The 21,417-nt window shown below is 44.2% G+C and overlaps 1 protein-coding gene across 4 annotated transcripts in view; it reads left to right on the top strand.

The window, feature by feature from the left end:
* SH3PXD2A (SH3 and PX domains 2A) overlaps positions 1-21,417 on the top strand; it is an 822,832-nt gene that overhangs the window by 117,477 nt on the left and 683,938 nt on the right. For all 4 annotated transcript variants that reach the window (XM_085606748.1, XM_085606762.1, XM_085606734.1 and 1 more), the window contains exon 2: positions 9,226-9,306. In XM_085606748.1, the coding sequence (XP_085462874.1) occupies positions 9,226-9,306 (81 nt within the window). The remainder of the gene's footprint in view (positions 1-9,225; positions 9,307-21,417) is intronic.

Below are 21,417 nucleotides of genomic sequence, written 5' to 3'. Positions count from 1 at the left end.
CCGCTATTCAAGGGGACCGCCCCTCATCCCCCACCCAGAATCGAGAGATGGGCGATCCAACTCCAGCACTACCAATTAGAATTAGTCTACCGCCAGGTGCCAAGAACCCAGCTGACTTTTTGTCGCGCCATCCAGCCACTCTCACAGAAGAAACCTCAGATCAAGAGAAGCAGACTGAAGACTTCGTCAACATTGTCGCCCAGTGGGCATGTCCAAAAGCCCTCACTATCTCGGAAATTGAAGCTCACACACGAACTGACAATGTTCTGGAAAAGGTGTTAGAAGCGCTACATAAAGGCTTGTGGACTGGGTTCCTCCACGATGTCAATGGATGGAACGAATCAGACTGGTCCCGCCTAGGGAAAGTATGGAGAATCCATGAAGAGCTGAGCGCCGCAGCAAGTGGCATTGTGTCGAGAGGCTCACGCATCATCATACCCCTGAGCCTTCAAGAACAAGCAACTGCTCTGGCACATGAAGGTCACCAAGGCACGAGAAGAATGAAAGCCAGGATGAGGGAAAAGGTGTGGTTCCCTGGTCTGGACGAGGCCGTAGACGACTTTGTGCGTGGGTGCCGAGCATGTCAACTCACTGGCAGCCCGGAATCACCAGCACCTGTGATAACAGAAGACCCTGCCCCTTCGCCCTGGTCGTGGGCGAGCCTTGATCTTGGGAGTTTTCTAGACGGACGAGTCACTGCCGTTCTAGTTGATGGCTTCACGAAATACCCGGTCGTGGAAGTGCTGACTTCTACCGCATTCAACCACCTCGTACCAATTCTGGAGAAAACCTTTGCATTATTTGGGCTGCCACACGTAGTTAAAACAGTCAATGGACCCCCGTTCCAAGGGAGTGAATTCAGGGAATTCCTATCCCAGCTGGGAGTAAGGCATCACCGCATCACCCCACAATGGCCCCAAGCAAACGGCAAGGATGAACGATTCATGCGGACCCTGAACAAAATCTTACGTATAGCAGTGGCCGAACAGTCAGACCCAGAGGTCGCCCTTCAGAAATTCCTGCGGGAGTACTGGAGTACCCCTCACTGTACAACCCAGAGATCCCCATGGTCGTTGATGCTATTGGGGCACAGGCGGAACATTATCCCGGTAGCTGAGAACTGGGAGCCAGAACCATACAACCCCGCAAACGCTCAAGCCCGGAGGTCAGCGACCAACGAAAAAGCAAGTCGGCGGCGAAGAGCACATATCCGGCCGATGGTGCCGGGATGTGCTGTCCTAGTGAGGAGCCGTCGCAGCGGAGGGAAATTTCGCACACCTTACGAACCAGGACTATGGCTCGTCAAGACAGTCAAAGGGACTGCTATCACCGCTGAAAAGAACGAAGAAGTTCTTACCCGAAACGTCTCATGGTTTAAGAGGGTCCCCAATCCGGAAGGTGAAAGACCAAGGCCCGGGGCGTCCTGTAGTGGAGAAGGCCTGGGAGAAGACACGATCCCGAGCGCCACTGTTGACCTGGCTCCGAACCCAACAGCGCCAGCGATACCTCTTGACACATGGCCTAGAGATTTGCCCAGCGCAGCAGGGATCGCCAGTCCGAGGGGAGGTACCCGTCAACATCGGTATGATTTGAGGCCCAATCCAAAGCCAAATCAAAGACTTGCCGATTTTGTGTGTTAATCTTCATTTTACCTTGTTCTGTCTTGAACTGATTTGGGATGGGATGTAGCGGTCTTGTTATCCACCGCTAGCCGTCTCTGAGACCACACCCGGAAACAGATGCACACATTGTATTACCTTTTGGCCAGGCGTGGCCAGAGGGCTTAAATAAACGGGCCGGGGTCGCTCTTGACTTCCGGCCCACAGTAGCTATCAACCTGTGTGTGCGTCCCTCTTTTCTAGCATGCTAACTGCAGTAGTTTACCTCCTGACAATCTTCACTCCCACCTGTATAAATATGGAGGCTCGCTGGGCACTCCGTCTTGTATTAGTAGATTAAAATGGATTTCTACTTAAGTTAACTGCATACATTTTCTTTACTTTTCTAAATATGTTTTTTTTTTTTTGTTACCTATAGTGTGAGCTTTTTATATTCCTTCCATTTAACCAAGTTATTTTTTCCTTGTATACAAAAGATAATGGCAGACCATTTCCCTGGGCCCATGGGCAGACTGGCCAGGTATTACATCTTTGATGACATTTTGGGCCGACAATGCATCCCTGTCTCTGCCTTAAAAGCTTCAGATGCAGCTCCCCGGCGAGAGTCGGGCTCCCTATGCGAGGACGCGACAACCTCTGATCTGATGGACCTTCATTTTATGCCACTTGCCCAACAGATGCATCCAATATAACACGTTGGGTCTCACTCTGTCAATGATTGCTTAAGGGCACCTGAAAACCCTTCTGGTAGTGAGGAAAGGGTGTGTCTGGGAAAACGTAAGAGCAGTAAACCATCTCCCCTTCCCTCCCTTATTTGTTCCCAAGGTTGTCTTCCCCATACGCAGCTGCCATTCGCCAGTTCCAGTCTAGTGAAGGAAGGCGTTCATTTGGATGGCCAGACTGAATCACTTCGTAGGAAGTCAACAATAAAAACTCAAGCGTTAACTCCCTGACATTTAAGAAAATGTGCGACTGTGTCCTTAAGTTACCTGTAAAACCAGTTGGAGGACAAATGTATAGAACTCTCAAAAAGCCAAGGATTTTGCAGCCATATTGATGGCAGAAAAGAAACCCCTTGATGTGCATCCTGAGGTGACGTTGCAAGTGTTATGCCCCATTCACAGACACTTCCACTGAAAAGAACCTGTACACAGTGGCAAGAACATTTAGCTCGACAGCCTTGCATCCTCTATTGCAGGTCTATGCTTTGACCTACCGGGCACTTGTTTGAAATTCTGGAATGTTCTCCTCTCCACAACATACCTACACCGCCCCACTTGTCAGGCAGAAGCCGCACTTCCTTCAGCCACACAGCATCTAGAAGCGGTTAGCTTTGCGTGCTGCATCATATTTTTCTACACTGATTAATTCACTCATTTATTAACCATCTTTTGAAAAAACGAGACCAGGGGAAAATATGTTCCTAAAATGATTGAGTAAGTATAAGTGTTGCCGTGTTCATGTTTAGGAATATTGTGAACCGTAACGCCTCAATAAAAACCATAACTGTGGATGGCTGAGTGAGTTGTGTTAAGGCAGGCGCATACTCCCAGCATGAGTTGTCACTCATGACACACTAAGAGCGTGCTGGAAAGGGCATTCTGTATAACATGAGACCCATGTGTCGCAGCAGAATGTGATTGGCTACTTCTTAGGGCTCTGGAAAGGATCATGCGTGTCCTCCATCTTGAGTCAGTGAATCTCCTGGTGAAGGGCGCTTACATCAACACTGCTCCGCACTAGCGTTCTGGGAGAGTAATGTACTAGATTAGAGCGCATTCCTGGAGATACTAGTTTACTGTAGCTGTCTTTACAACACTTATCTGGTAATATTAATGGATAGGTAATTGCCTTTAGCATATACTTTGAAATTTTCAAAGCCGGCCAGCCAATCAGTTTGCTGAAACTGACGTTCGTACCTAGCGGTACAAGCTCTGAGGTGAAGCTCTCTCAACAGATAGCGCACTGAGGAAAGGGGAGAAGGCGCGCCCACATTGATACATTCATGTGCCTACATCATTGTAGCCCTTTGAACTGGTCAGTAGCGCTATTTATCACTTGCCTATCTTGTGCATCCTTGTACGCAGTTAGGCCCTGGCTGGTTACCTGCTAATTCTTTCCGACCAGTGCAAGACACATGGAGGTCAGTCCACCGTGCTTTGAGCTGTAGTTCATCCTCTAAGATTCAATAGGGCAGCAAATATGGTGGCTACTGTAAACAATAGTAAAGCGGTTCGAGTGGACAGCACCAACCATATGTCAATGATTGCTTTGCTACGAATAGGACACATTACAACGTGTACTAATACCACACGTGCCATTACGACGCGGGTATTACTACGTAAATACATTTACCACGACCTATCCTCAAATCACATACTTTTACCATGAATATGCCTTTACCACACATGCCATTACAATGCAAAGACGTACACTTGGTAAAAGTGGTTACGGTAAGTTACACTAAACTGCCCTACCCAAACTCAGTACCCCCGAACGACCCCCGATCCCCAATCCTTTCCCAGCCCAAAACCCTAAATCACTTCCCCTGCACGACCCTCTCCCGACCCCCAGTCTTCCCCCTGCCCTAAAACACTACCCTACATGACCCCCCCCCCCCCCGGACCCTACACCCTAAAATACGACCCTCCCCTGACCCCCAGTCCTCCCCCTACCCTAAACCGCTAACCCTGCACAACCCTCCCGCGATCCTCAGTTCTCTCCTACTCTAAAACACTCCCCCTGCACATCCCTTCCATGACCCCAGTCCTCTCCCTACCCTAAAACACTCCCCCTGCACATCCCTTTCCCGACCCCAGTCCTCTCCCTACCCTAAAACACTACCCTGCACGACCCCCCAACCCTACCCTGAAAACACTTCCCCTGCACGACCCCCCTACCGTACCCTAAATCACTACCCCTAGACGCCCCTCCCCGACCCCCAGTCCTCTCCCTACCCTAAAACACTACCCTGCATGACCGCCACCCATGACCCGTTTTTACCCTAAAATAGTAACCCCAACCCCAGGCCCAATCCCCCTGACCTGTCTCTCCTCGTGGTTCCTGCGGTTGTCTGAGGGGCGGTGCACGTTGTTGTGAGGAAACGTAAGAGCCCCTGTTTTCTCATGACGACGTGGATCACCTTTTTTTATTTTTTTGTTACAATGTATGTGCTTTTACCACACATACCTTTACAACGAAAGTCGTTGTAAAGGCATGCTTGGTAAAAGCACATGCGTTGTAAAGACTACACGTTGTTACAACGCATGTGTGGCAACGCTTGCGTTGTAAAGGCATGCGGGGAAACGGCTGTGATGTAATGGTTGTTTTCCTTCCTGCAGCAATTGGCACTGCAGGTGATTTGATCATCTGGCAGCGTTCAGCAACACACAATTCCATATATTTAGATTACTAGTCTGTGCAGAGTTCTATGGTTTATGTTATTGAGAGCTGGACAGTTTGCATGGATGAGCAAATGTGAAGGCAGTACTTATATGTGCTGTTGTAGAATAGCAGTTTAAGAGCCATGCTCAGCAATATTCATGAAACCAAGCCACAGCTAAAATACTACTGGGAGTCCGGAGGAAGGGGATAGCTTTCTCCAGCAGATCTGCTTTGTTATGTCTATTACAAACAACATTTGCTTATCCACTGCCCACAGCTGCCCGCTCGACTATCGTGATGGACTTTGCACTTAACTTGCAGGCCTTTCACGTTGCCTCTGTCCTTTCTTGGAGCCATGAGCCCTCCTGTCCCCAAGTCTACACCTGTTCAGGTTTATGGGTTGCATGTGACGTCAGCTATTGTTGTGCATGAGTAGATTGGTTTACCTGAGGGTTTGCCGAAGTGTAGAAGATTACACACACATATTAATGGAGTATGTGAATATATTTATTTTCTACATACAGTTGACATTTCAGAAGGATATTTTTCAAGACTTTTTAATCTTATAAATCCAATGGAACTTTTTATGTTTATTTATTTTTGCTGTCATTTTATTTAGCCAATGAGATCCTTTATATGCACATAGATCTTAATTACCCATTTGTTATCCTTTATTTCATATTGTGTAATGATGGTATTTATCTGTCAGGTCTGTGTGAGCTTTGTGAAATCTTGATGACTTAGAGTGTTCTTCAAAAAAAATAAATGAATCCTGTGATTCTGTCAGCATTATTGGAATATTCAGTAAACCATCATGCCCTCCATTGTCCATCAACACCTGCAAACCTCCAGTGACCAGCATTATTTGGAAACCCCCAGGTAGCCATCATTTATTTTGGTACCTATGGTGGTCTGCATTATCTGGGAAACTTAGATGTTATGATTCATCTGGGGACCAATGTTGGCCGATGTATTTGAGAACCTCTGGTGGAGACCATTTCATGGGGGATTCTGATGACTCATGTTGGGGGCTAAAAGTTAGGGGATAGCTCTATCATGCCACATTATCCAGTATTCTTTGGAGGCCAATAATTATTTGGGTGTTTCATGTGGTGTGCAATATATGAGAATCTCCTTTATTTCGGACTCGCAGTTGGCACCATTTTCTGTGACCACCTCTAGCTGGCATTATCTGGGGAACATTTGACATTTGCCTTATCCGGATGGAGGGCATTATTTGTTATCTCATTTGGAAAAAGCAAAACTTAGAATCATTGTGGCTAGCATTACATTGGGGAACTCTTCTTTCATTGTGTGGTTACAGAACAAAATATTTACCTAAAACAAACCCTGTGGAAAAACCCCAGGACTTTAAACTGGCCGAAGCTCCATTTTGAGGTTGGGACAAAGATACAGACTTTGATCATTAACGAATAGCACAGCCAGAAATGCTAAATTTACAGAGTTTACGTTGTCCATGTGTTTTTTTACATCTTGTTTAAGACTGGCTGTAAAAATGCAAAGATGTGCTGGCGTGTTAACCAGTCCTGTAGCACATCAGGATACACAATGCCTAAATTAAGCACCTCAAATATACTGACTTCCTTGTTATGACGTCACGAGCACATCTCCAGTAAGTGTGTTTCATTCATCTAACACAGCATATAAAGACGTTTGCTAGAATTACTGCTCTTGCTTTTCCGAAAAAATGGCTGCGTCGTGCTGAACCCTGTGCGTTAAGCATGGGCCCCACTCAGAAGCAACTTTCAGAGTTTAAAATATGAGCTGTGCATTGGCTGGCTTGGGTCAATTAACAGCAATTAGTAGAGAATGATGGCGAACAAGACCACCTCAATTTCTGAATTGTTGACCTACCAACAGTAGCAAGAGATTGATGTGACATCAGGTTAAACATCTGGAGCGGCGCCAATAACAGCTGGATATTGTCCAACGCAAGCAGACCTTTGCTAATAGTGTTAGGCCGAGCCACATCTCCATGTGTGCTTTCTTTTCTTTTTGCCATCATAAACAGCTTTTCTGCAAAAGTCATGCCATTCAGCGGGAGAGAGGGAAGTAAGATCAGTTTACGCAAACCATGAACTGGCGAGCTGGGCCAACTGTTGACAGCTCTTCAGCGACCGAGCACTGGCGTAAATTCTGATACTCAATTTGAAATCCTGCTGGTTAGTACATAGTGTATGGATTTAGAAAGCCCAAAGGGATGGCTAATGCTTGAAATGCAGCAGGGAGCCTGCAGTTCAGCCTTCGTCTCACTGGGCGAGTATTGTAAGATGGAGCGTGCCACTCGTGGTCAGGAGACATAAAGGTCCCAGTGCTAATCATTTCTTCCATCCATTCTGGGATTTTCAGCACTCTTTTGACTTTCATAAATCATCAAACTTTTTTTCGTGGCTTTGTCCAAATATGTTAATCTCTACACTGTTGGCTTCTTGGCGCATTTCCGTGAAAAGTGCTCCATCTTGGTGCCTTGTGGTGCTCCGTGCTACAAGCATACATCTCCCTGCAGATGAAAATTATAAAGGGCGAACGGAACGGTGAAACAATTTATAGGGAACATTTCTTTGTATGCAGTAACTTAGTGTTCTTTGTTTGGGAAACGCTCTATTTCTGATCTATGAACCCGCTCATCCCCGATTGCCTACACTCTACAAAAGGGGAGACTTCAGATAGTTTCAAAATCTATGCAAATTTGAATTCTGACATAGGTCAAGGAGGACTTCTTGCCACGTCCTTAAAAATAGAAATCGTTAGTTACCTTGCATCCTCCTTTTAAATCTGAATAATTTCAGCCACTCCTTAGGTTCTGACTCAAGATGGAAGCCTACCTTACATTTAGGACCCAATTACGAGGAGGCTCGGAAAGCCTCCGGCCAGAGGTCAGAGGCTTTCCGAGCCTCATCGCGGTTTCAGTTTCGACCCCTGCATTACAATGCAGGCAGTTGAAACTGAAACCGGACAGTCATTCCAGCTGGATTCCAGTTGGAGACTGGCACATAATCCTAATGGATGGTGTTTCCGCCGTTGGGATTACGATGTTGATTTCCGTCAGGCTTTCCATATTGGGCTTTCCGACGTGGAAAGTCTATTGGAAAGTGACGTTGGGGGGCCTAGGGATCCCCATAACCCTGTGGCCTCCAGTTGGGGGCCGAGGGGGCACCTATGGAGCCCCCTTGTGAATCACTGCCCCGTGTAGCAGACACTTCACCGCACCGTGAGGTGCCTGCCACTTGGGGCAGGGATTCACACAAACTCCCATTTCTCTATGGGAGCTTGTGCTACGGCCGGTTTACGGCTGCTGCACGAGCTCCCATAGGGAAATATGAGTTTTGCGAAAGCACCATGTTTGGTTGCATTATAATTAGGTATGCAGAACCGCCGACCCATGGCCAGGCGGTTCGCATACCTATACAGTGTCTGGGTAAGCAAGTCCGCCTGACATTGTAATAAGGCCCCTAGTCTGCTGACTGCTCCAGTGAACCACTTCTCTTTGACAAATAAATGTATCCTACAGCCTGCCGTGGCCCCGGCTCCTAGAGTCTGCATCTGCCGTAGATGCCCCTATACCTTATTTGATGCTCCCACAAACCCTGAGCAGCTGTAAACCAACCAAAAGACAAAAGAAACCTGAGCTGTTGTTTTTATAAGAAGGGGGCTCAGTTTGGTCAAATCGTGAATGCAATACCTCGTGAATTTGCCTGGACACTGACCTGTTCATCCAGGGACAGCAGTCCCTCAGACTTGGAGCTCAAGGTATTAACTTTGGGGAAGCTTTACTCTGGCATCTCCCTGGCGAGTCCGCCAGTTTTTCACAACCAATTCTCTTTTACCTGAATTTAGGGCTATTTAGCATTCAGACTTACATTTTCGCCAACAGCCAACTCTCCGAAAGTTTGGAAAGCTCAATATTTCTTGAAAGCAGGCGTACAAGTGGGATGTCTACCCCATAGAGATTTCCTAACCGTGTGCTATATAATTTATATTCCTGCAGGTTTTGGCACTGTGAGGCGTATAGTTCCAGGGGCCACAGACCTAGTGATATCGGCAATTTAAATTCCGCTTAATTTTCTGTACACCATATGTATGTCTAGTGTGCATTTCTTGATGTCTCGTGTCATAATGTGTTCTTGTTCACTGAACGCCGCACAGATTCTGAAATACTAATGTAATATATTCAATGTCCTTCTCACCTTTTGTTTTATAGGTCTATATAATCAATGTATCATGGTCCGACTCCACATCCCAGGTTATCTACCGAAGATACAGCAAATTCTTTGACCTTCAGGTAAATATTCTGGTTGATTTCTGTAATCTTTTCTAGACCTTCCACAGATAGGCCTTATTTGCAAAGCCAGATGAGCTCGCAATCCCGACTTTGGTTTGTGGACAACAAATTGATCAACATTCAATGTTTGCAGGGAGGCATTTTATAAATAAAACCTGCACATGTCAACGATAAATGACTCATGGTGCGCTAAGGATTTCCCACATACACATGCTACTGTCGACTTAATGGATAGTATGATTGGTCCTGTGTTGCATAGATGCCCGCAGTGCCTATATATATGCATATACATACATATGTTCTCTGCTTTTCCACCTCCTCCAGCACAGTGTGGGCGCGGCACAATTATTTGCTCCCAATCCCACCCCTTCACTTAATGTGCTCAGTAATGAAAGGGAACATTCCATGTATGTCTGAACATTCACCGAGGAGTTGGAGCACAGCCTGTTTGTTGCCTTGTTGTTCTGAAGCTGGGAATAGAGCCAAGATGGCTGCCTTTGACAGATATAAACGTATGGGACATTCCCTGGTAACTGAGAATCATTCAGTAATCAATGAATATACAAAATGCTGTCAAGAACATATAGATTATATATAACTATAGATTGTGAGTCTATTTAATCTTATTGGGAATGGTTTTTGAACGTGATAATTACAATGACATTACATGAGATGATGTAGAAGGTGCCATACTTGCTCAAAAGTTTAAATTACGTAGAATTTCACAGATTTACTTAAGGTTTTATTATATTGATGTAGAACACTGCTTAAAATTGGCCAGATGCATTCAAAATCTGCGGCTTAAATGACTACATGCAAGCTTGATCTGTAGAGCGGTGGCATAAAACATTATCTGCTTATTGAATGTTCAAAGGTTATGCTATTAAAAAGAGTTCACCTCAGTGGCGTAGCATGGGGAAGGGTCGGTCTGCCCCAGGCGGCACAAGATTTGGGGGCCGTGGCCTCCCCCCTGCTCTTACCTGCAGCCGTTGCGGGGTGGCAAACGCAGCAATCGCCTGTACCTCTCCCCCCACTCTTACCGGGGACCTCCACTGCCAGGCGGCCAAAACAGTTACCGTGTGTGTAGTTCACCTTTTTGTTGATGGGTTAACATAAAGTGGCTGTGTTGTGAAGAAATGGGTTCATCTGGGTGCACTTCTAACCATCTATGGGGCCATCATCCCCCAAGTGGAAAATAACATAAAGCTGGATCCGCATACCATTCTTCCTTGAACTAGGGAGCGAGAGAAGAGTTATTTAGCTTGGGTTGTGAAGGTTGTTTTTATATATATATATATATATATATATATATATATATATATATATATATATATATATATATATATATATATATATATATATATATATTCACTGAAAAAACCATAGGTTTCACACATGTTATAGTTAGCTGGACATTTCACTCGTACAAAACCATTGAAATTCCCCCGTTCTAGTTAGTTCAGCTAACTATAACTTGCGCGCCCGCAATCCACTGCTGATGACGTCACATATTACATCACTCATGACATGGTCAGTGACATCACTCATGACATCACTGATGGCATCTCAAATGACTTCACTGATGACATCATCCATTGAGTATGTGTTTCAGAACAATTTTAATGTGTTTAATATATATAGGGAAAGGCCTGTTGAAGAATAAGTGGGTGTACAAGTGTGTAAATGGATGATTTTCTGTGGTGCGTAACTGACTCTCTAAGTGAGTCATTAAATGTATCTTACTGCAGACTACTGACTAAACTGTGTAAATGTCTGTATGTGTCTGTATGTTGGTGTATAAGTGGCTGCATGGTTTTGTGAATAGCTATATGAGTGTCTATATGAGTTATTGATTGCTTGTCTGAGTATCTGTATGGGTTCCTGAGTGTTTGTGTGGGTAGGGTGTGTGTGACTCTATGCATAGATGTGTGAGTGGGTGATTCTATGGGTGCATGGTTTTAAGAGTGCATCTTTGATGGACTGTATGGTTGAGTGAGTGTATGTATGGGTGTGTTAGGGATTGAATGTATATCTCAGTGGTACATTTGTGACTAACTACAAATGTGAAAGGCAGTATATATGTGTGTAAGAGTATATAAGTGGGTAGATGTGAGAGTGTGTGATTGTGAGAGTGACTGTATGGATGAGTGTGTGCTTGTATCAATGATTCTATAAGAGCGTAAGAATGTGGTACTATTTTTATGAGTAAGTGAACTTGAGTGTGTATAACTGCATAGGTGAGTAAATGGGAGTGTGATTATTTGCATGACTGACTAGGTGTGAGAGTACCTCTATGGATGATTGGTGGTGTGTGAGTGTCTATATAGGTGTATAAATGCATATGATAGTCTTGTATGGAGTGACTGTAAGTATGAGTGACTGTACAGGTGAATCAGTGGAGGTGTATGTAGACCTAAGAGTTAATAAGTGGGTATGTAATTATTGGTATTGGAGTATGTATGGTTTTGAGAATGGAACTCTGAAATTTTGAGTCGGTGTATCTAAGGTTATATTAGGGTGTGAGAAGATGTGGTAATTTATCACATGGATGACGTCATCAGTGATGTCATCAGTGATGTCATGAGTGATGTCATTTGAGATGTCATCAGTGATGTCATGAGTGATGTCACTGATATGTTCCTGACCAGGCGCAATCGGGAGGGCACTAGGGAGGGGTGGGTGGAGGGGGAGTTTCCAAGTTTAAGGTTTGCTGAAAGTAGGTTGTAAGTTCTGTAGGTAGTTAGGGGAGCAGAGGGACAGCGATCAAAAGCGGGCAGCGGGGTTCTTCACCGGAAGTATGCTCCTGACAGTTTCGTATTAATGTGCCATGTTTCTATATGACGCCGCCCGGCCTCTGGGATGTGGGCAGTACGGCTGTGTATACTACACGGATTAATGATTAAGGGTAGGATGGGAAACCTGCATTATTGACATGCATCCTGGTTGCTGTAAGCTGTACTTGGTCCTGCAATAAAAATGGTTTGACAAAAAAAATGAGTGATGTCACTGACCATGTCATGAGTGATGTAATATGTGACGTCATCAGCAGTGGATTGCGGGCGCACGAGTAACTATAACGGGGGAATTTCAATGGTTTTGTACGAGTGAAATGTCCAGCTAACTATAACATGTGTGAAACCTATGTTTTTTTTCAGTGAATTTGCAAGGTTTTTTAAATGCTAATTCCTAACTATAACGTGTGTGAAACCTATGGTTTTTTCAGTGAATTTCCAAGGTTTTTTAAATGCTAATTCCCAACTATAACGTGTGTGAAACCTATGGTTTTTTCAGTGAATTTGCAAGGTTTTTTAAATGCTAATTCCTAACTATAACGTGTGTGAAACCTATGATTTTTTAAGTGAATTTGCATGGTTTTTTAAATGCTAATTTATGAATGTATTATTATATTTTTTAAATATTTATTTTACAATAAGCTACCTATGTATATAGTTATAGATTGACTGTATCCTGTAATATGGAATGGCTCAGCTCTTTTTTTTTATTTGGATAAAGTTGAACAGCATAGTTAATATCTTCTATAAACTGATAAACACTTGAATTTAAAAAAAAAAAATTTTTAAGGGTTTTTGACCGTGCGCGCACGGTGCGCGCATGCGTTCGTGCTCCGTGTACGCATGCGTACGTGCTCCACGTGCGCATGCGTACGTCGTGCGTACGCCGTGCGTGCTCCGTACGCGCCTGCGCGCGTGCTCCGTACGCGCATGCGCGCGTTCTCCGTGCGCGCATGCGCGCGTTCTCCGGGCGCGCACGGCAAGTCATGTGATTAAGAAACAACACTTTTCATTGGTTTATAGTAGTTTCAGGTCATGTGATTAAGAAACAACACTTTTCATTGGTTTATAGTAGTTTCAGTTCCAGAAACTTCCAACACCACACCCACTCCCCTCATTATTTCTTCTGATTCCCTGGGAGAAGGAGCTGAGCAGCTTTTCCAGTACTCCAGTACTTGAGAATGGCAAAGCAGCAGTCATCTTCTGGGAGTGAGCAGGAGATCCTTGTGCCACAGAGGCAGAGGAAACAGAAAGACTCTTTTATATGGCATTTTTTTACTTTTCCAGAGGGGCAGAAGAAGGTGAATGCTCCGAAAGTCACCTGCACTATTTGTGGTGTTTTCTTATCAAGAGGAGATCCTAAAAAGAAATACTCTTTTGGTATTTTCACTATGATCAGGCACGTTAAAGGAGTACATCCTGTGGCTTATGCTCGAGCTGCTAGAGACAACCCTCCAGCAGCTCAGCCGAGCACATCAGCAGCAGCTCAGCCGAGTACATCATCGGCAGCTCAGCCGAGCACTTCATCTGCGGCGGCAGCTTCACCTGCTTCTGTTCCTCTGGATATGCACCCTCTGTTCCAGAGGGTGCATATACGGTGCAATGCGTGCAATGCTCTTCTCTCTTATGGTGACACCAGCATTCCCCTAATAGAGAGCAAGATACAGCAGCACACATGCGGCACCCCATAATTTTTTTCATTTTTTTGTTCCTCTGTTTCTCAATTAACACAACGGCTCTTTTTAGAGCCACCTAACATCTAAACATTTTTTTTAATGATTTCTTTCCACCGTGCGCGCACGGTGCGATTTAAAAAAAAAAAAAAAAAAATTAAAAAAAAAAAATGTTTTTTTCACCCTTCGGGGTCCTTCAGGGACCCCCTGACAAAGGCTAGGGGGTCAGGAACTCTGTACCCTGCCCCCTTTTCACGTTCTCCACCTTTCTTTTTCACTGTCACACACAAAATGGCGGCCGACACTTCCTGATTTCGACCGATTCGAATGTTGACTGACATGTAACCACCAACCACCAATCACAATTACGCTCGCGCACGTTAGGGTGCGCGCACGGTGCGCGCTTATAGATATTTATGTACTTTTAACTGCAATTTTCTCAGGAACTACTGAACAGATTGACACCATATATGCAAAAGGCACATCCCTGACCTGAGGACTACCTCTTTGCCAAATTTCAAGTAATTCTGTTCAGCCGTTCGGGCTGTACCTTCGACTAAAGGTCCTATGGGAAAATGCATGGGGAAAACGCGTTTTGGGACCCCCCTTTTTTCTCAGCCCCCGCTTGACGAATCACCCCGAGACTTTCAGGGTAGGAGCTGAGCGGAGTGCCCCATTAGTTGTGCGAGGATTCGTCAACCGGCGCCAAAGTTATTCAAAATAGAATTTACAGATTTCCTATGGAAACTCGGTCCTAACTATAACTATCTACTGGCGACCGCCAGTAGATTATATATATATATATATATATATATATATATATATATATATATATATATATATATATATATATATATATATATATATATATATATATATATATATATATATATATATATATATATATTTCTAGAGTTTGATAATGCCTCCACCTTATAGTTGAAGCACTCTCGCGTATGAAATGAAGGACAATTCATATACTGAGAGACAAGGATGTGACTAATATGTTATCCTGGTATTTGTATATCCTCTTGCTGAATGAATGCTTTCCCTTGTGTCAGAAGCTTTACAACTTCTCCAGCTTTGCATTCTGTTCAGAGCATCTTTTTTCAGACCTGATTAGAAGGGGAGTTTGTAAACTCTTAGGTTACAAATTGCTTTATTAACTTACTCCTTTTTGTGGTACTCTCATAATGGGGTTTTGGGGGGGCGGCCGACCAACGGGAGGCCTGTCACCCCCGGGGAGTTTTGGGCCGAGGGAGCAGCCGTAGACACGTACGGCGTGCCTTGGGCTCCTTTTGGGCTCGTTGGGCTGAGGTTGGGCAGTTTTTGGGCTGGAGGGCATAAACCCGACCATTTCGTATCACGAGCCACCATTTCGGTGGCCGTGACACGACAGCCGGTTCTGGGGAGGCGGGCAGTGGTGTCGGTTTTTGTCCCACCCTCCCTCCCCAAATTTTTGTTTTTTCATGCAGTGTGCGGGGCCTTTTTTGGTGGGGGACTTTGGAAGGCGTGGTGGAGTTTTTTGCGGTTGGCTTTTGGGGGAACAGGTGCATCCGAGGGAACACGTGTAAGGGGTTGTCGCTGGAACAGGTGCGGATGTGAGGAGATCTGCTGCTGGGGTGTTTTTCCCTGGTTGTTTCAGTATAGGGTTGGATGGTTACAGTTATGAGAATAATATAAGAAGTTATTTAGTTAGGTATGTGTAGAGAAGTTAGGAATGGCCAGTTGTTTATAATGGTTGCAGGGGGGGGGGAATATGTTATGGGAGGGGGTGGGGGGAAGGTAGGAAGACTTTACTTAGTGAGGTTTAGTTTTGTACGGCACAGGCCAAGGGAATTTCTGATGTAAGGTGCACCTGTTTCCAATAAAGCGGCCTTTTTCACACCAAGGAATGTGTAGTGGTATGTGCTGCCCCCAGGTTAGGCCCAAAAACCCTGTTAGGAAGACGTTTTGGAGTGGTCGGCTCCACCTACAATCACAACTAGGGTGGGACTATTGCCAGAGCCACTCTCTGTCTCCTCCTGTTGGGCTGCTTGCTCTATCAGGTGTGTGGTGTCATTGGGACTCCTCGCCTTCAGCTGCACTCCAGTTTACCAGAGGCGGTAAAAGTGCCACCTGGCTCGCACTCGTTGGCTACAGGCTGTTTGGGATCTTCATTCAGGGGCATAATGGAGGTGGGGGAGGCAAGTTCAGGGCCGGACTGAGAACCCAAAGCAGCCTTGGCAATTTTGTAGGACCAGCCCCCCTGAGGGGTGGGAGGGTGCAAGTGTGATGCACTGCTGCTTTTGTTCCTGGAGGCCGATATTGCAGCACTGCTGCAAAACTGGCCCTCAGTAACAAAACAAGCCACCACTACTGCAAAACTGGAACCCTTCCTTCCAGCCTACCGCGGAGATGCCCGTTACGCCCAGTCCGGCACTGGGCAAGTGTCACCCACACTGCCCTGATGTGCAGGCTGCATAATTCAAATAACCATTACACACAACTCCTCCCTCGTTGAAGAAACTTCTCTGATTCAGCCACCATTCCACCTTATTGACTGGGTGTCCAGCAGCCAATAGACAAAGGGCATGCAAAAACATCCTATCATCCATCTTGAAGGCGCCAAATTCATGGCGAAATGGCTGACAATGGAAGGACAATTGGGTACTTCACAAACTTAGATTTATTTATTTACATTTGTTTGTAAAGCACTGGCACGTGATGGAAGCCACTTTGAAGCACTAGTGCAACTCATGGGGCAGTTTTTGAATAAACTAAACCTTTCCAAGCTGTAGAAGGCTCAGCATCTACGGTGGGTCAAAGATCTGCCGATGATGACTCAAGTACAGGCTTCATTGATGGTCTCTCTGCACTCCTCCGGGCAATAGGGGGGCTTAACTCCTTGTAGTTGATCTGCATTCTCAGCCATGGGATTGAAAATTATGTATCTGCATTAATTTTCTTTTTTTGTTTTTTAATTGGACATTTCTACTTTTATCTACCATTGTTTGTGTTTTTAATGCGGTAGGAAACAGTACTTAATGTGCATTCATAGGACTACCGTGCTGAAAGTCATCAGTTTATCAAAAAGCAATCCGAATGAAAAAAAATTAAATATTTGATTATTTTTTTTGAAACTTTTGGAGACTTAAATGACAGAATATAAAGAAAATGTTTAGCGAGTTTCTCCTGACACTCTACATTTAGGTCTACCTTTGGCAGTGCAACTGTTTGTATGATCTATTGTTACAGTGTCTTTAAAATATGTATAGTGTGTGTTTTGACTCCGGACTGTGGAGTAAATCCTCCCTCATCTCATACTATGGCTACTTGGTAATATCGTCCACTTAGATGGGGTGCTTTCAATGGAATCCACGAAGGACTATTTTACACGTGAAAGTAAACTCAATCATCACACTTAAATTCAATTTATTATCTCACAGATGCATTTTCATACACAAGGCAATCTTTTTCCTACTTTTTTTTCCAAACACTGGCAAAGCCAACAGGTTTGGCTTTAATGTCCTAAATTGCACTTCTGCATGCAAACAGTATCTGTGAATGCTTATGTTTTACATGTTAGAACATTGGCTTTGCAAATGCTTATTAATTCTGTTTATGTGCAGTCATTGAACTTCGCAGTAACTACTTCTAAGACGCCTTCTAACGCATTAGCTACTCACATTTTACTAGTGAGTGCAGGTCTCTGGCTGCCACTACTCGAAGGCACATTTCCTAGGTTTTTCTTTCAAAGATAAGCATTTGGCATCGAACCCTGCATTGCGTGATGGTTGCACAATCACGATTGTGAGGGTTTGTGTTTCCTTTTGGAAATTCCGCTTTTATTTTCATGTGTATGTTTTTTGGGTCTCCTGGCCTTTCGTGGTCGATGGGAAAAGTTCTCTTCAGGCTGAAGTTATCAATAGGGTTAGTGTGTTGGGCAGGAAATGATGCCCTGATCAGTGGGGAGCGAATTCTGAAAGGTCCTATTGATAAACCGGTAAAGAGCCGAGCTCCAGTGGAAAGCGCCCACCGTGCCACTGTTTTTGCCCTGCACACTATTTAAGGAAACTGATTAGAGCACTCAGTCTAACTCTTTTATTTCTAGCAGATCCAAACATCAGTATTTGGCCTTCACCAATCAGGTGGCCTTTAAGTGCAGTGTAATGTACGGTGTCTTATTAGTATGCTGCTGTAGTTGGATTTTTCTGGAATTTGTTTATGTAAAGAATGAACTTCAATGTAAGTGTAGTGCTTATGATGGTTGCATATTTTAATTTAATTTTGTACATTACAATACAAGCCACTTGTAGGGCGCCCAGCCGCCTCTGAAAAGGCGCCCCAGCGCTAGCGGTAGAGGTCAGAAAAAGGGAAAGATTAATAGCCAAAGGCTTAAATGCCCTCTAGGCAGGAGTCAAAAAGCAGAGTTTTAAGAATCTTTCTGAAGACCGATTCAGAGGGCCTGCACCCTACATTGAGAGGAAGACCATTCCACAGTTTGGAAGCGAGAAAGACAGAAGATCTGCTGTATCTTCTAGCCTTCCGCACGTGATGCTGTTTAAATAGTTTGAGTATATTGGGTATAAGTGATCTGACGACAATAGGAATTAAATCTCCTCCTAAGATTGAGGGAATATTTTTGCATACAGGCCCTAAAACATTATTTAATAATAATCATTTTTATTACATCTATTTCTTTAGGAAGTCTGATTATTCTTTGCTGAAAGAGTAACTTGAATTTGGAACAGGAGCTGGTGAGATGTTAAATGGGACACGCAGAAACGGGGGCCAGAGGAGGTTTATAGACCTGCGAGGGTAGACTCCCCCGGTTCATTAAACAAAACACAAAGACCACTCAGGTCTAAAAGAGAGAAACGCAAAGGCTGAAAATGAAGGCGTCGCATTAAAGGACGGCTTCCCTCACCCACCAAAGGTAGCATGCTTCATCATTTGGGAACCTCCTCACACCATGAAGCTTAGTCATGGTGTGGGCTACAACCCCCTTGCTGCGAGGGAAGAGCTCAGGGATGTTTTAAAGTCAAAGGGGTATTACTAAAACCCAACGCGAGCTTTCAGGATGTGGTCAGGGACGCAGTGCAAGTGATAAGGTGAGTTAAAACTAGCTACAGGGTGCTGTTCTCCGGCACAGCCAGCCGCCTTCTCCACCGATACTTCAAGGTTGGAGATGTTCTTGCTCCTTGAGTACCCATGCCAAGGACAGCTGAGGCACTAGGCCTGACTTTTGCAGGCACTACCTGTGAAACCCAGCATCTGAAAACCACGGATCACTGGTTCTGTATTTAAATATCGTACCAGAGTTTTGCACCATTTAATTTTCACAATTGCTTGTGTTCTTCACTTATTTCAGCAGTAGCACTTTTTTGATCCTGATGAAAGCCGCAACACTCTCAAAGTCATTGGTTAAATCATGTCGATCCAAATATAGCACAACTGGATCAAATGGCTTCCGTCGTACTTTTTGTTTTTAATCTTAGCACATGGTAGCCAGAATAAAGATATTTGGTAAACCATGTAGCTAGTTTTACTTGCACTGCGTCAATGACCACATCCTGAAAGCTCGCGTTGGGTTTTAGTAATACCCCTCTGACTTTAAAACATCCCCGAGCTCCTCATTTCTAGCTAGAGGGTTGTAGCCCGCACCATGACTAGGCTTCATGGTGTGAAGAGGTTCGCCAATGATAAAGCATGCAACCTTTGGTGGGTGAGGGAAACCACCCTTTAAAGGGACGCCTTCATTTTCAGCCTTCGCGTTTCTCTCTTTTAGACCCGAGGATTCTTTCTGTTTTGTGAGATGTAAAATAGTACAGGGTTGAAATATTGGAATTTTTGAGTCTCTTCATTCCCTGGGATGAGCTGTATTCCTTTTAAGGGCCACACTGATGTGCCTGATATGATGTGTGTGCAGGAGGAGCATACTACAATGTGTGTGTAGTCCATGCATATTGCTGTTCCATCTGCATTCTGTGGGAGTTGCCGTTGTAGTGATATTGCATTGTGCAGTTGACGCTCGCCCAACTTGTCACTGTGGATCACCATAAAACATCTTTATTTTTACACTGATGCATCTGTAATTTTTCTAAAATAGCTTTGATAGGACAGTAACGATGAACACCAAAGCACAACCCAAGAACCATGACTTTTGACCTTCATGTGTCCTAAAGTAGGTGCTTATGTGAAGTAGAGTCCAAGTAGAGGGGAAGAGCTTTTGTGAAGTGATCAATTATGCCCTTATCAAGATAGATCTTCAATTATGGTGTGTATAGGCTCGTTGGTCTTATCCAACATGTAACTTTTGCACCATAATTAAGAGCAGGAGGGAGTGTTCTGTCCTTCCCTGGACATCTGTCCTACTCAGTTATCATGCACATGCCTTCCGCTGTAGAAAAGGAAGAAAGACTAGTGGATTAGATGCCTGGGCAGCCTTTCATATAGGTACAACAGGACAAACGTGACAAGTGCCCATGCTGTCATGATACCTGTGGACCTATTAATAGAAAGGCTAACATGTTAGACATCTGCCAAAAATTAACCTTATAAACAGCAGAAAGGCTACTGAGGTAAAACCCAGCTACATACATGTAGTGAATTCTCTGTCCATGCATGGTAGACCGTAGCCCTAAACAAAATAACCAAAGTCTGATTTGACAGAAAGCCAATAACGCTAGCCCATTACGCTAACCCTCAGGGTTAATACTCTTGAGTTTATGTTCCTCAAATGCATAACTTTTCTTCATATATGCATAATGTCTCGGGTAACTTTACTTAAACCTAAATACTGGTCTGTGCTTTTAAACAGTCAGTTTTATAGATACCAGTTTTACCTATAAGTGGGCATTGCTCCCTTGCCAGGCCATGGAAAAAGTAATCAAGACAATAAGGCCTCGTCAGAATTAAGAAGCCACTTGTAATGAAGGCCTAAGCAGGACTGACCCTGTTACTTCTGAGATATTTTGCAGACTAGTTGTTTCTTATGTGATCTCAACTTAACCCTACCTGTCTTATCCCAAGATTTTTTAGATTGTTTATTGCTATTTTTTGTGGAGTGCTACTGAGCATCAGTGGAACATAAGCAAGTCCAATTAATCTCTTCTGCTTGTTTTTTACCCCCTAACAACCAATCACATTTTCACATTTATTAGATAGGACCATGCCAGTATGAACCAAAGCTGTGTTTCATTACATAATCCACTACACCATAAAAAATTCCCCCGTTTGCGGTTTTAGTAATAGTTTCTTGAATGTTTTAGCTACGAAACTTGGACTGTCTCATCTCTACCTTGAATCCACTTTGACAGGGGAAATATTCATGCTTCAAAAACCCTTAGTAGTGTCTTTTGCCACTGAGGTTGCCTGTATCTACTATGGGGATAAGATTCTTTGATCGATTCCTTTTTAGGTTTCGCTTGCCACAGTGCTTGTGCTGTGCTTGAGAAATCTATTGCTTTTTATTATAAACTTAAAAGGGACTTACATCCCGCCTCCTCTGTTTCCTGGTTTCTCATTCATTATCTTTCCTCCATTTCTATTGGCTGTAGCATATTTTCCTTCGTTTACCAATGCTTGCTCCACGTCTGCTTCTCTTATCAGTTTCTTGCTGCCAAAATACTGTCAACAACCACTTTGATGAAACTATATTTTCA

This window comes from Triturus cristatus, chromosome 1_2, assembly GCF_964204655.1.
Source record: "Triturus cristatus chromosome 1_2, aTriCri1.1, whole genome shotgun sequence".
Lineage (NCBI taxonomy): Eukaryota > Metazoa > Chordata > Amphibia > Caudata > Salamandridae > Triturus > Triturus cristatus.
Note: the sequence above shows the minus strand (reverse complement) of the source record. Positions and strands in the feature narration are given on the sequence as shown.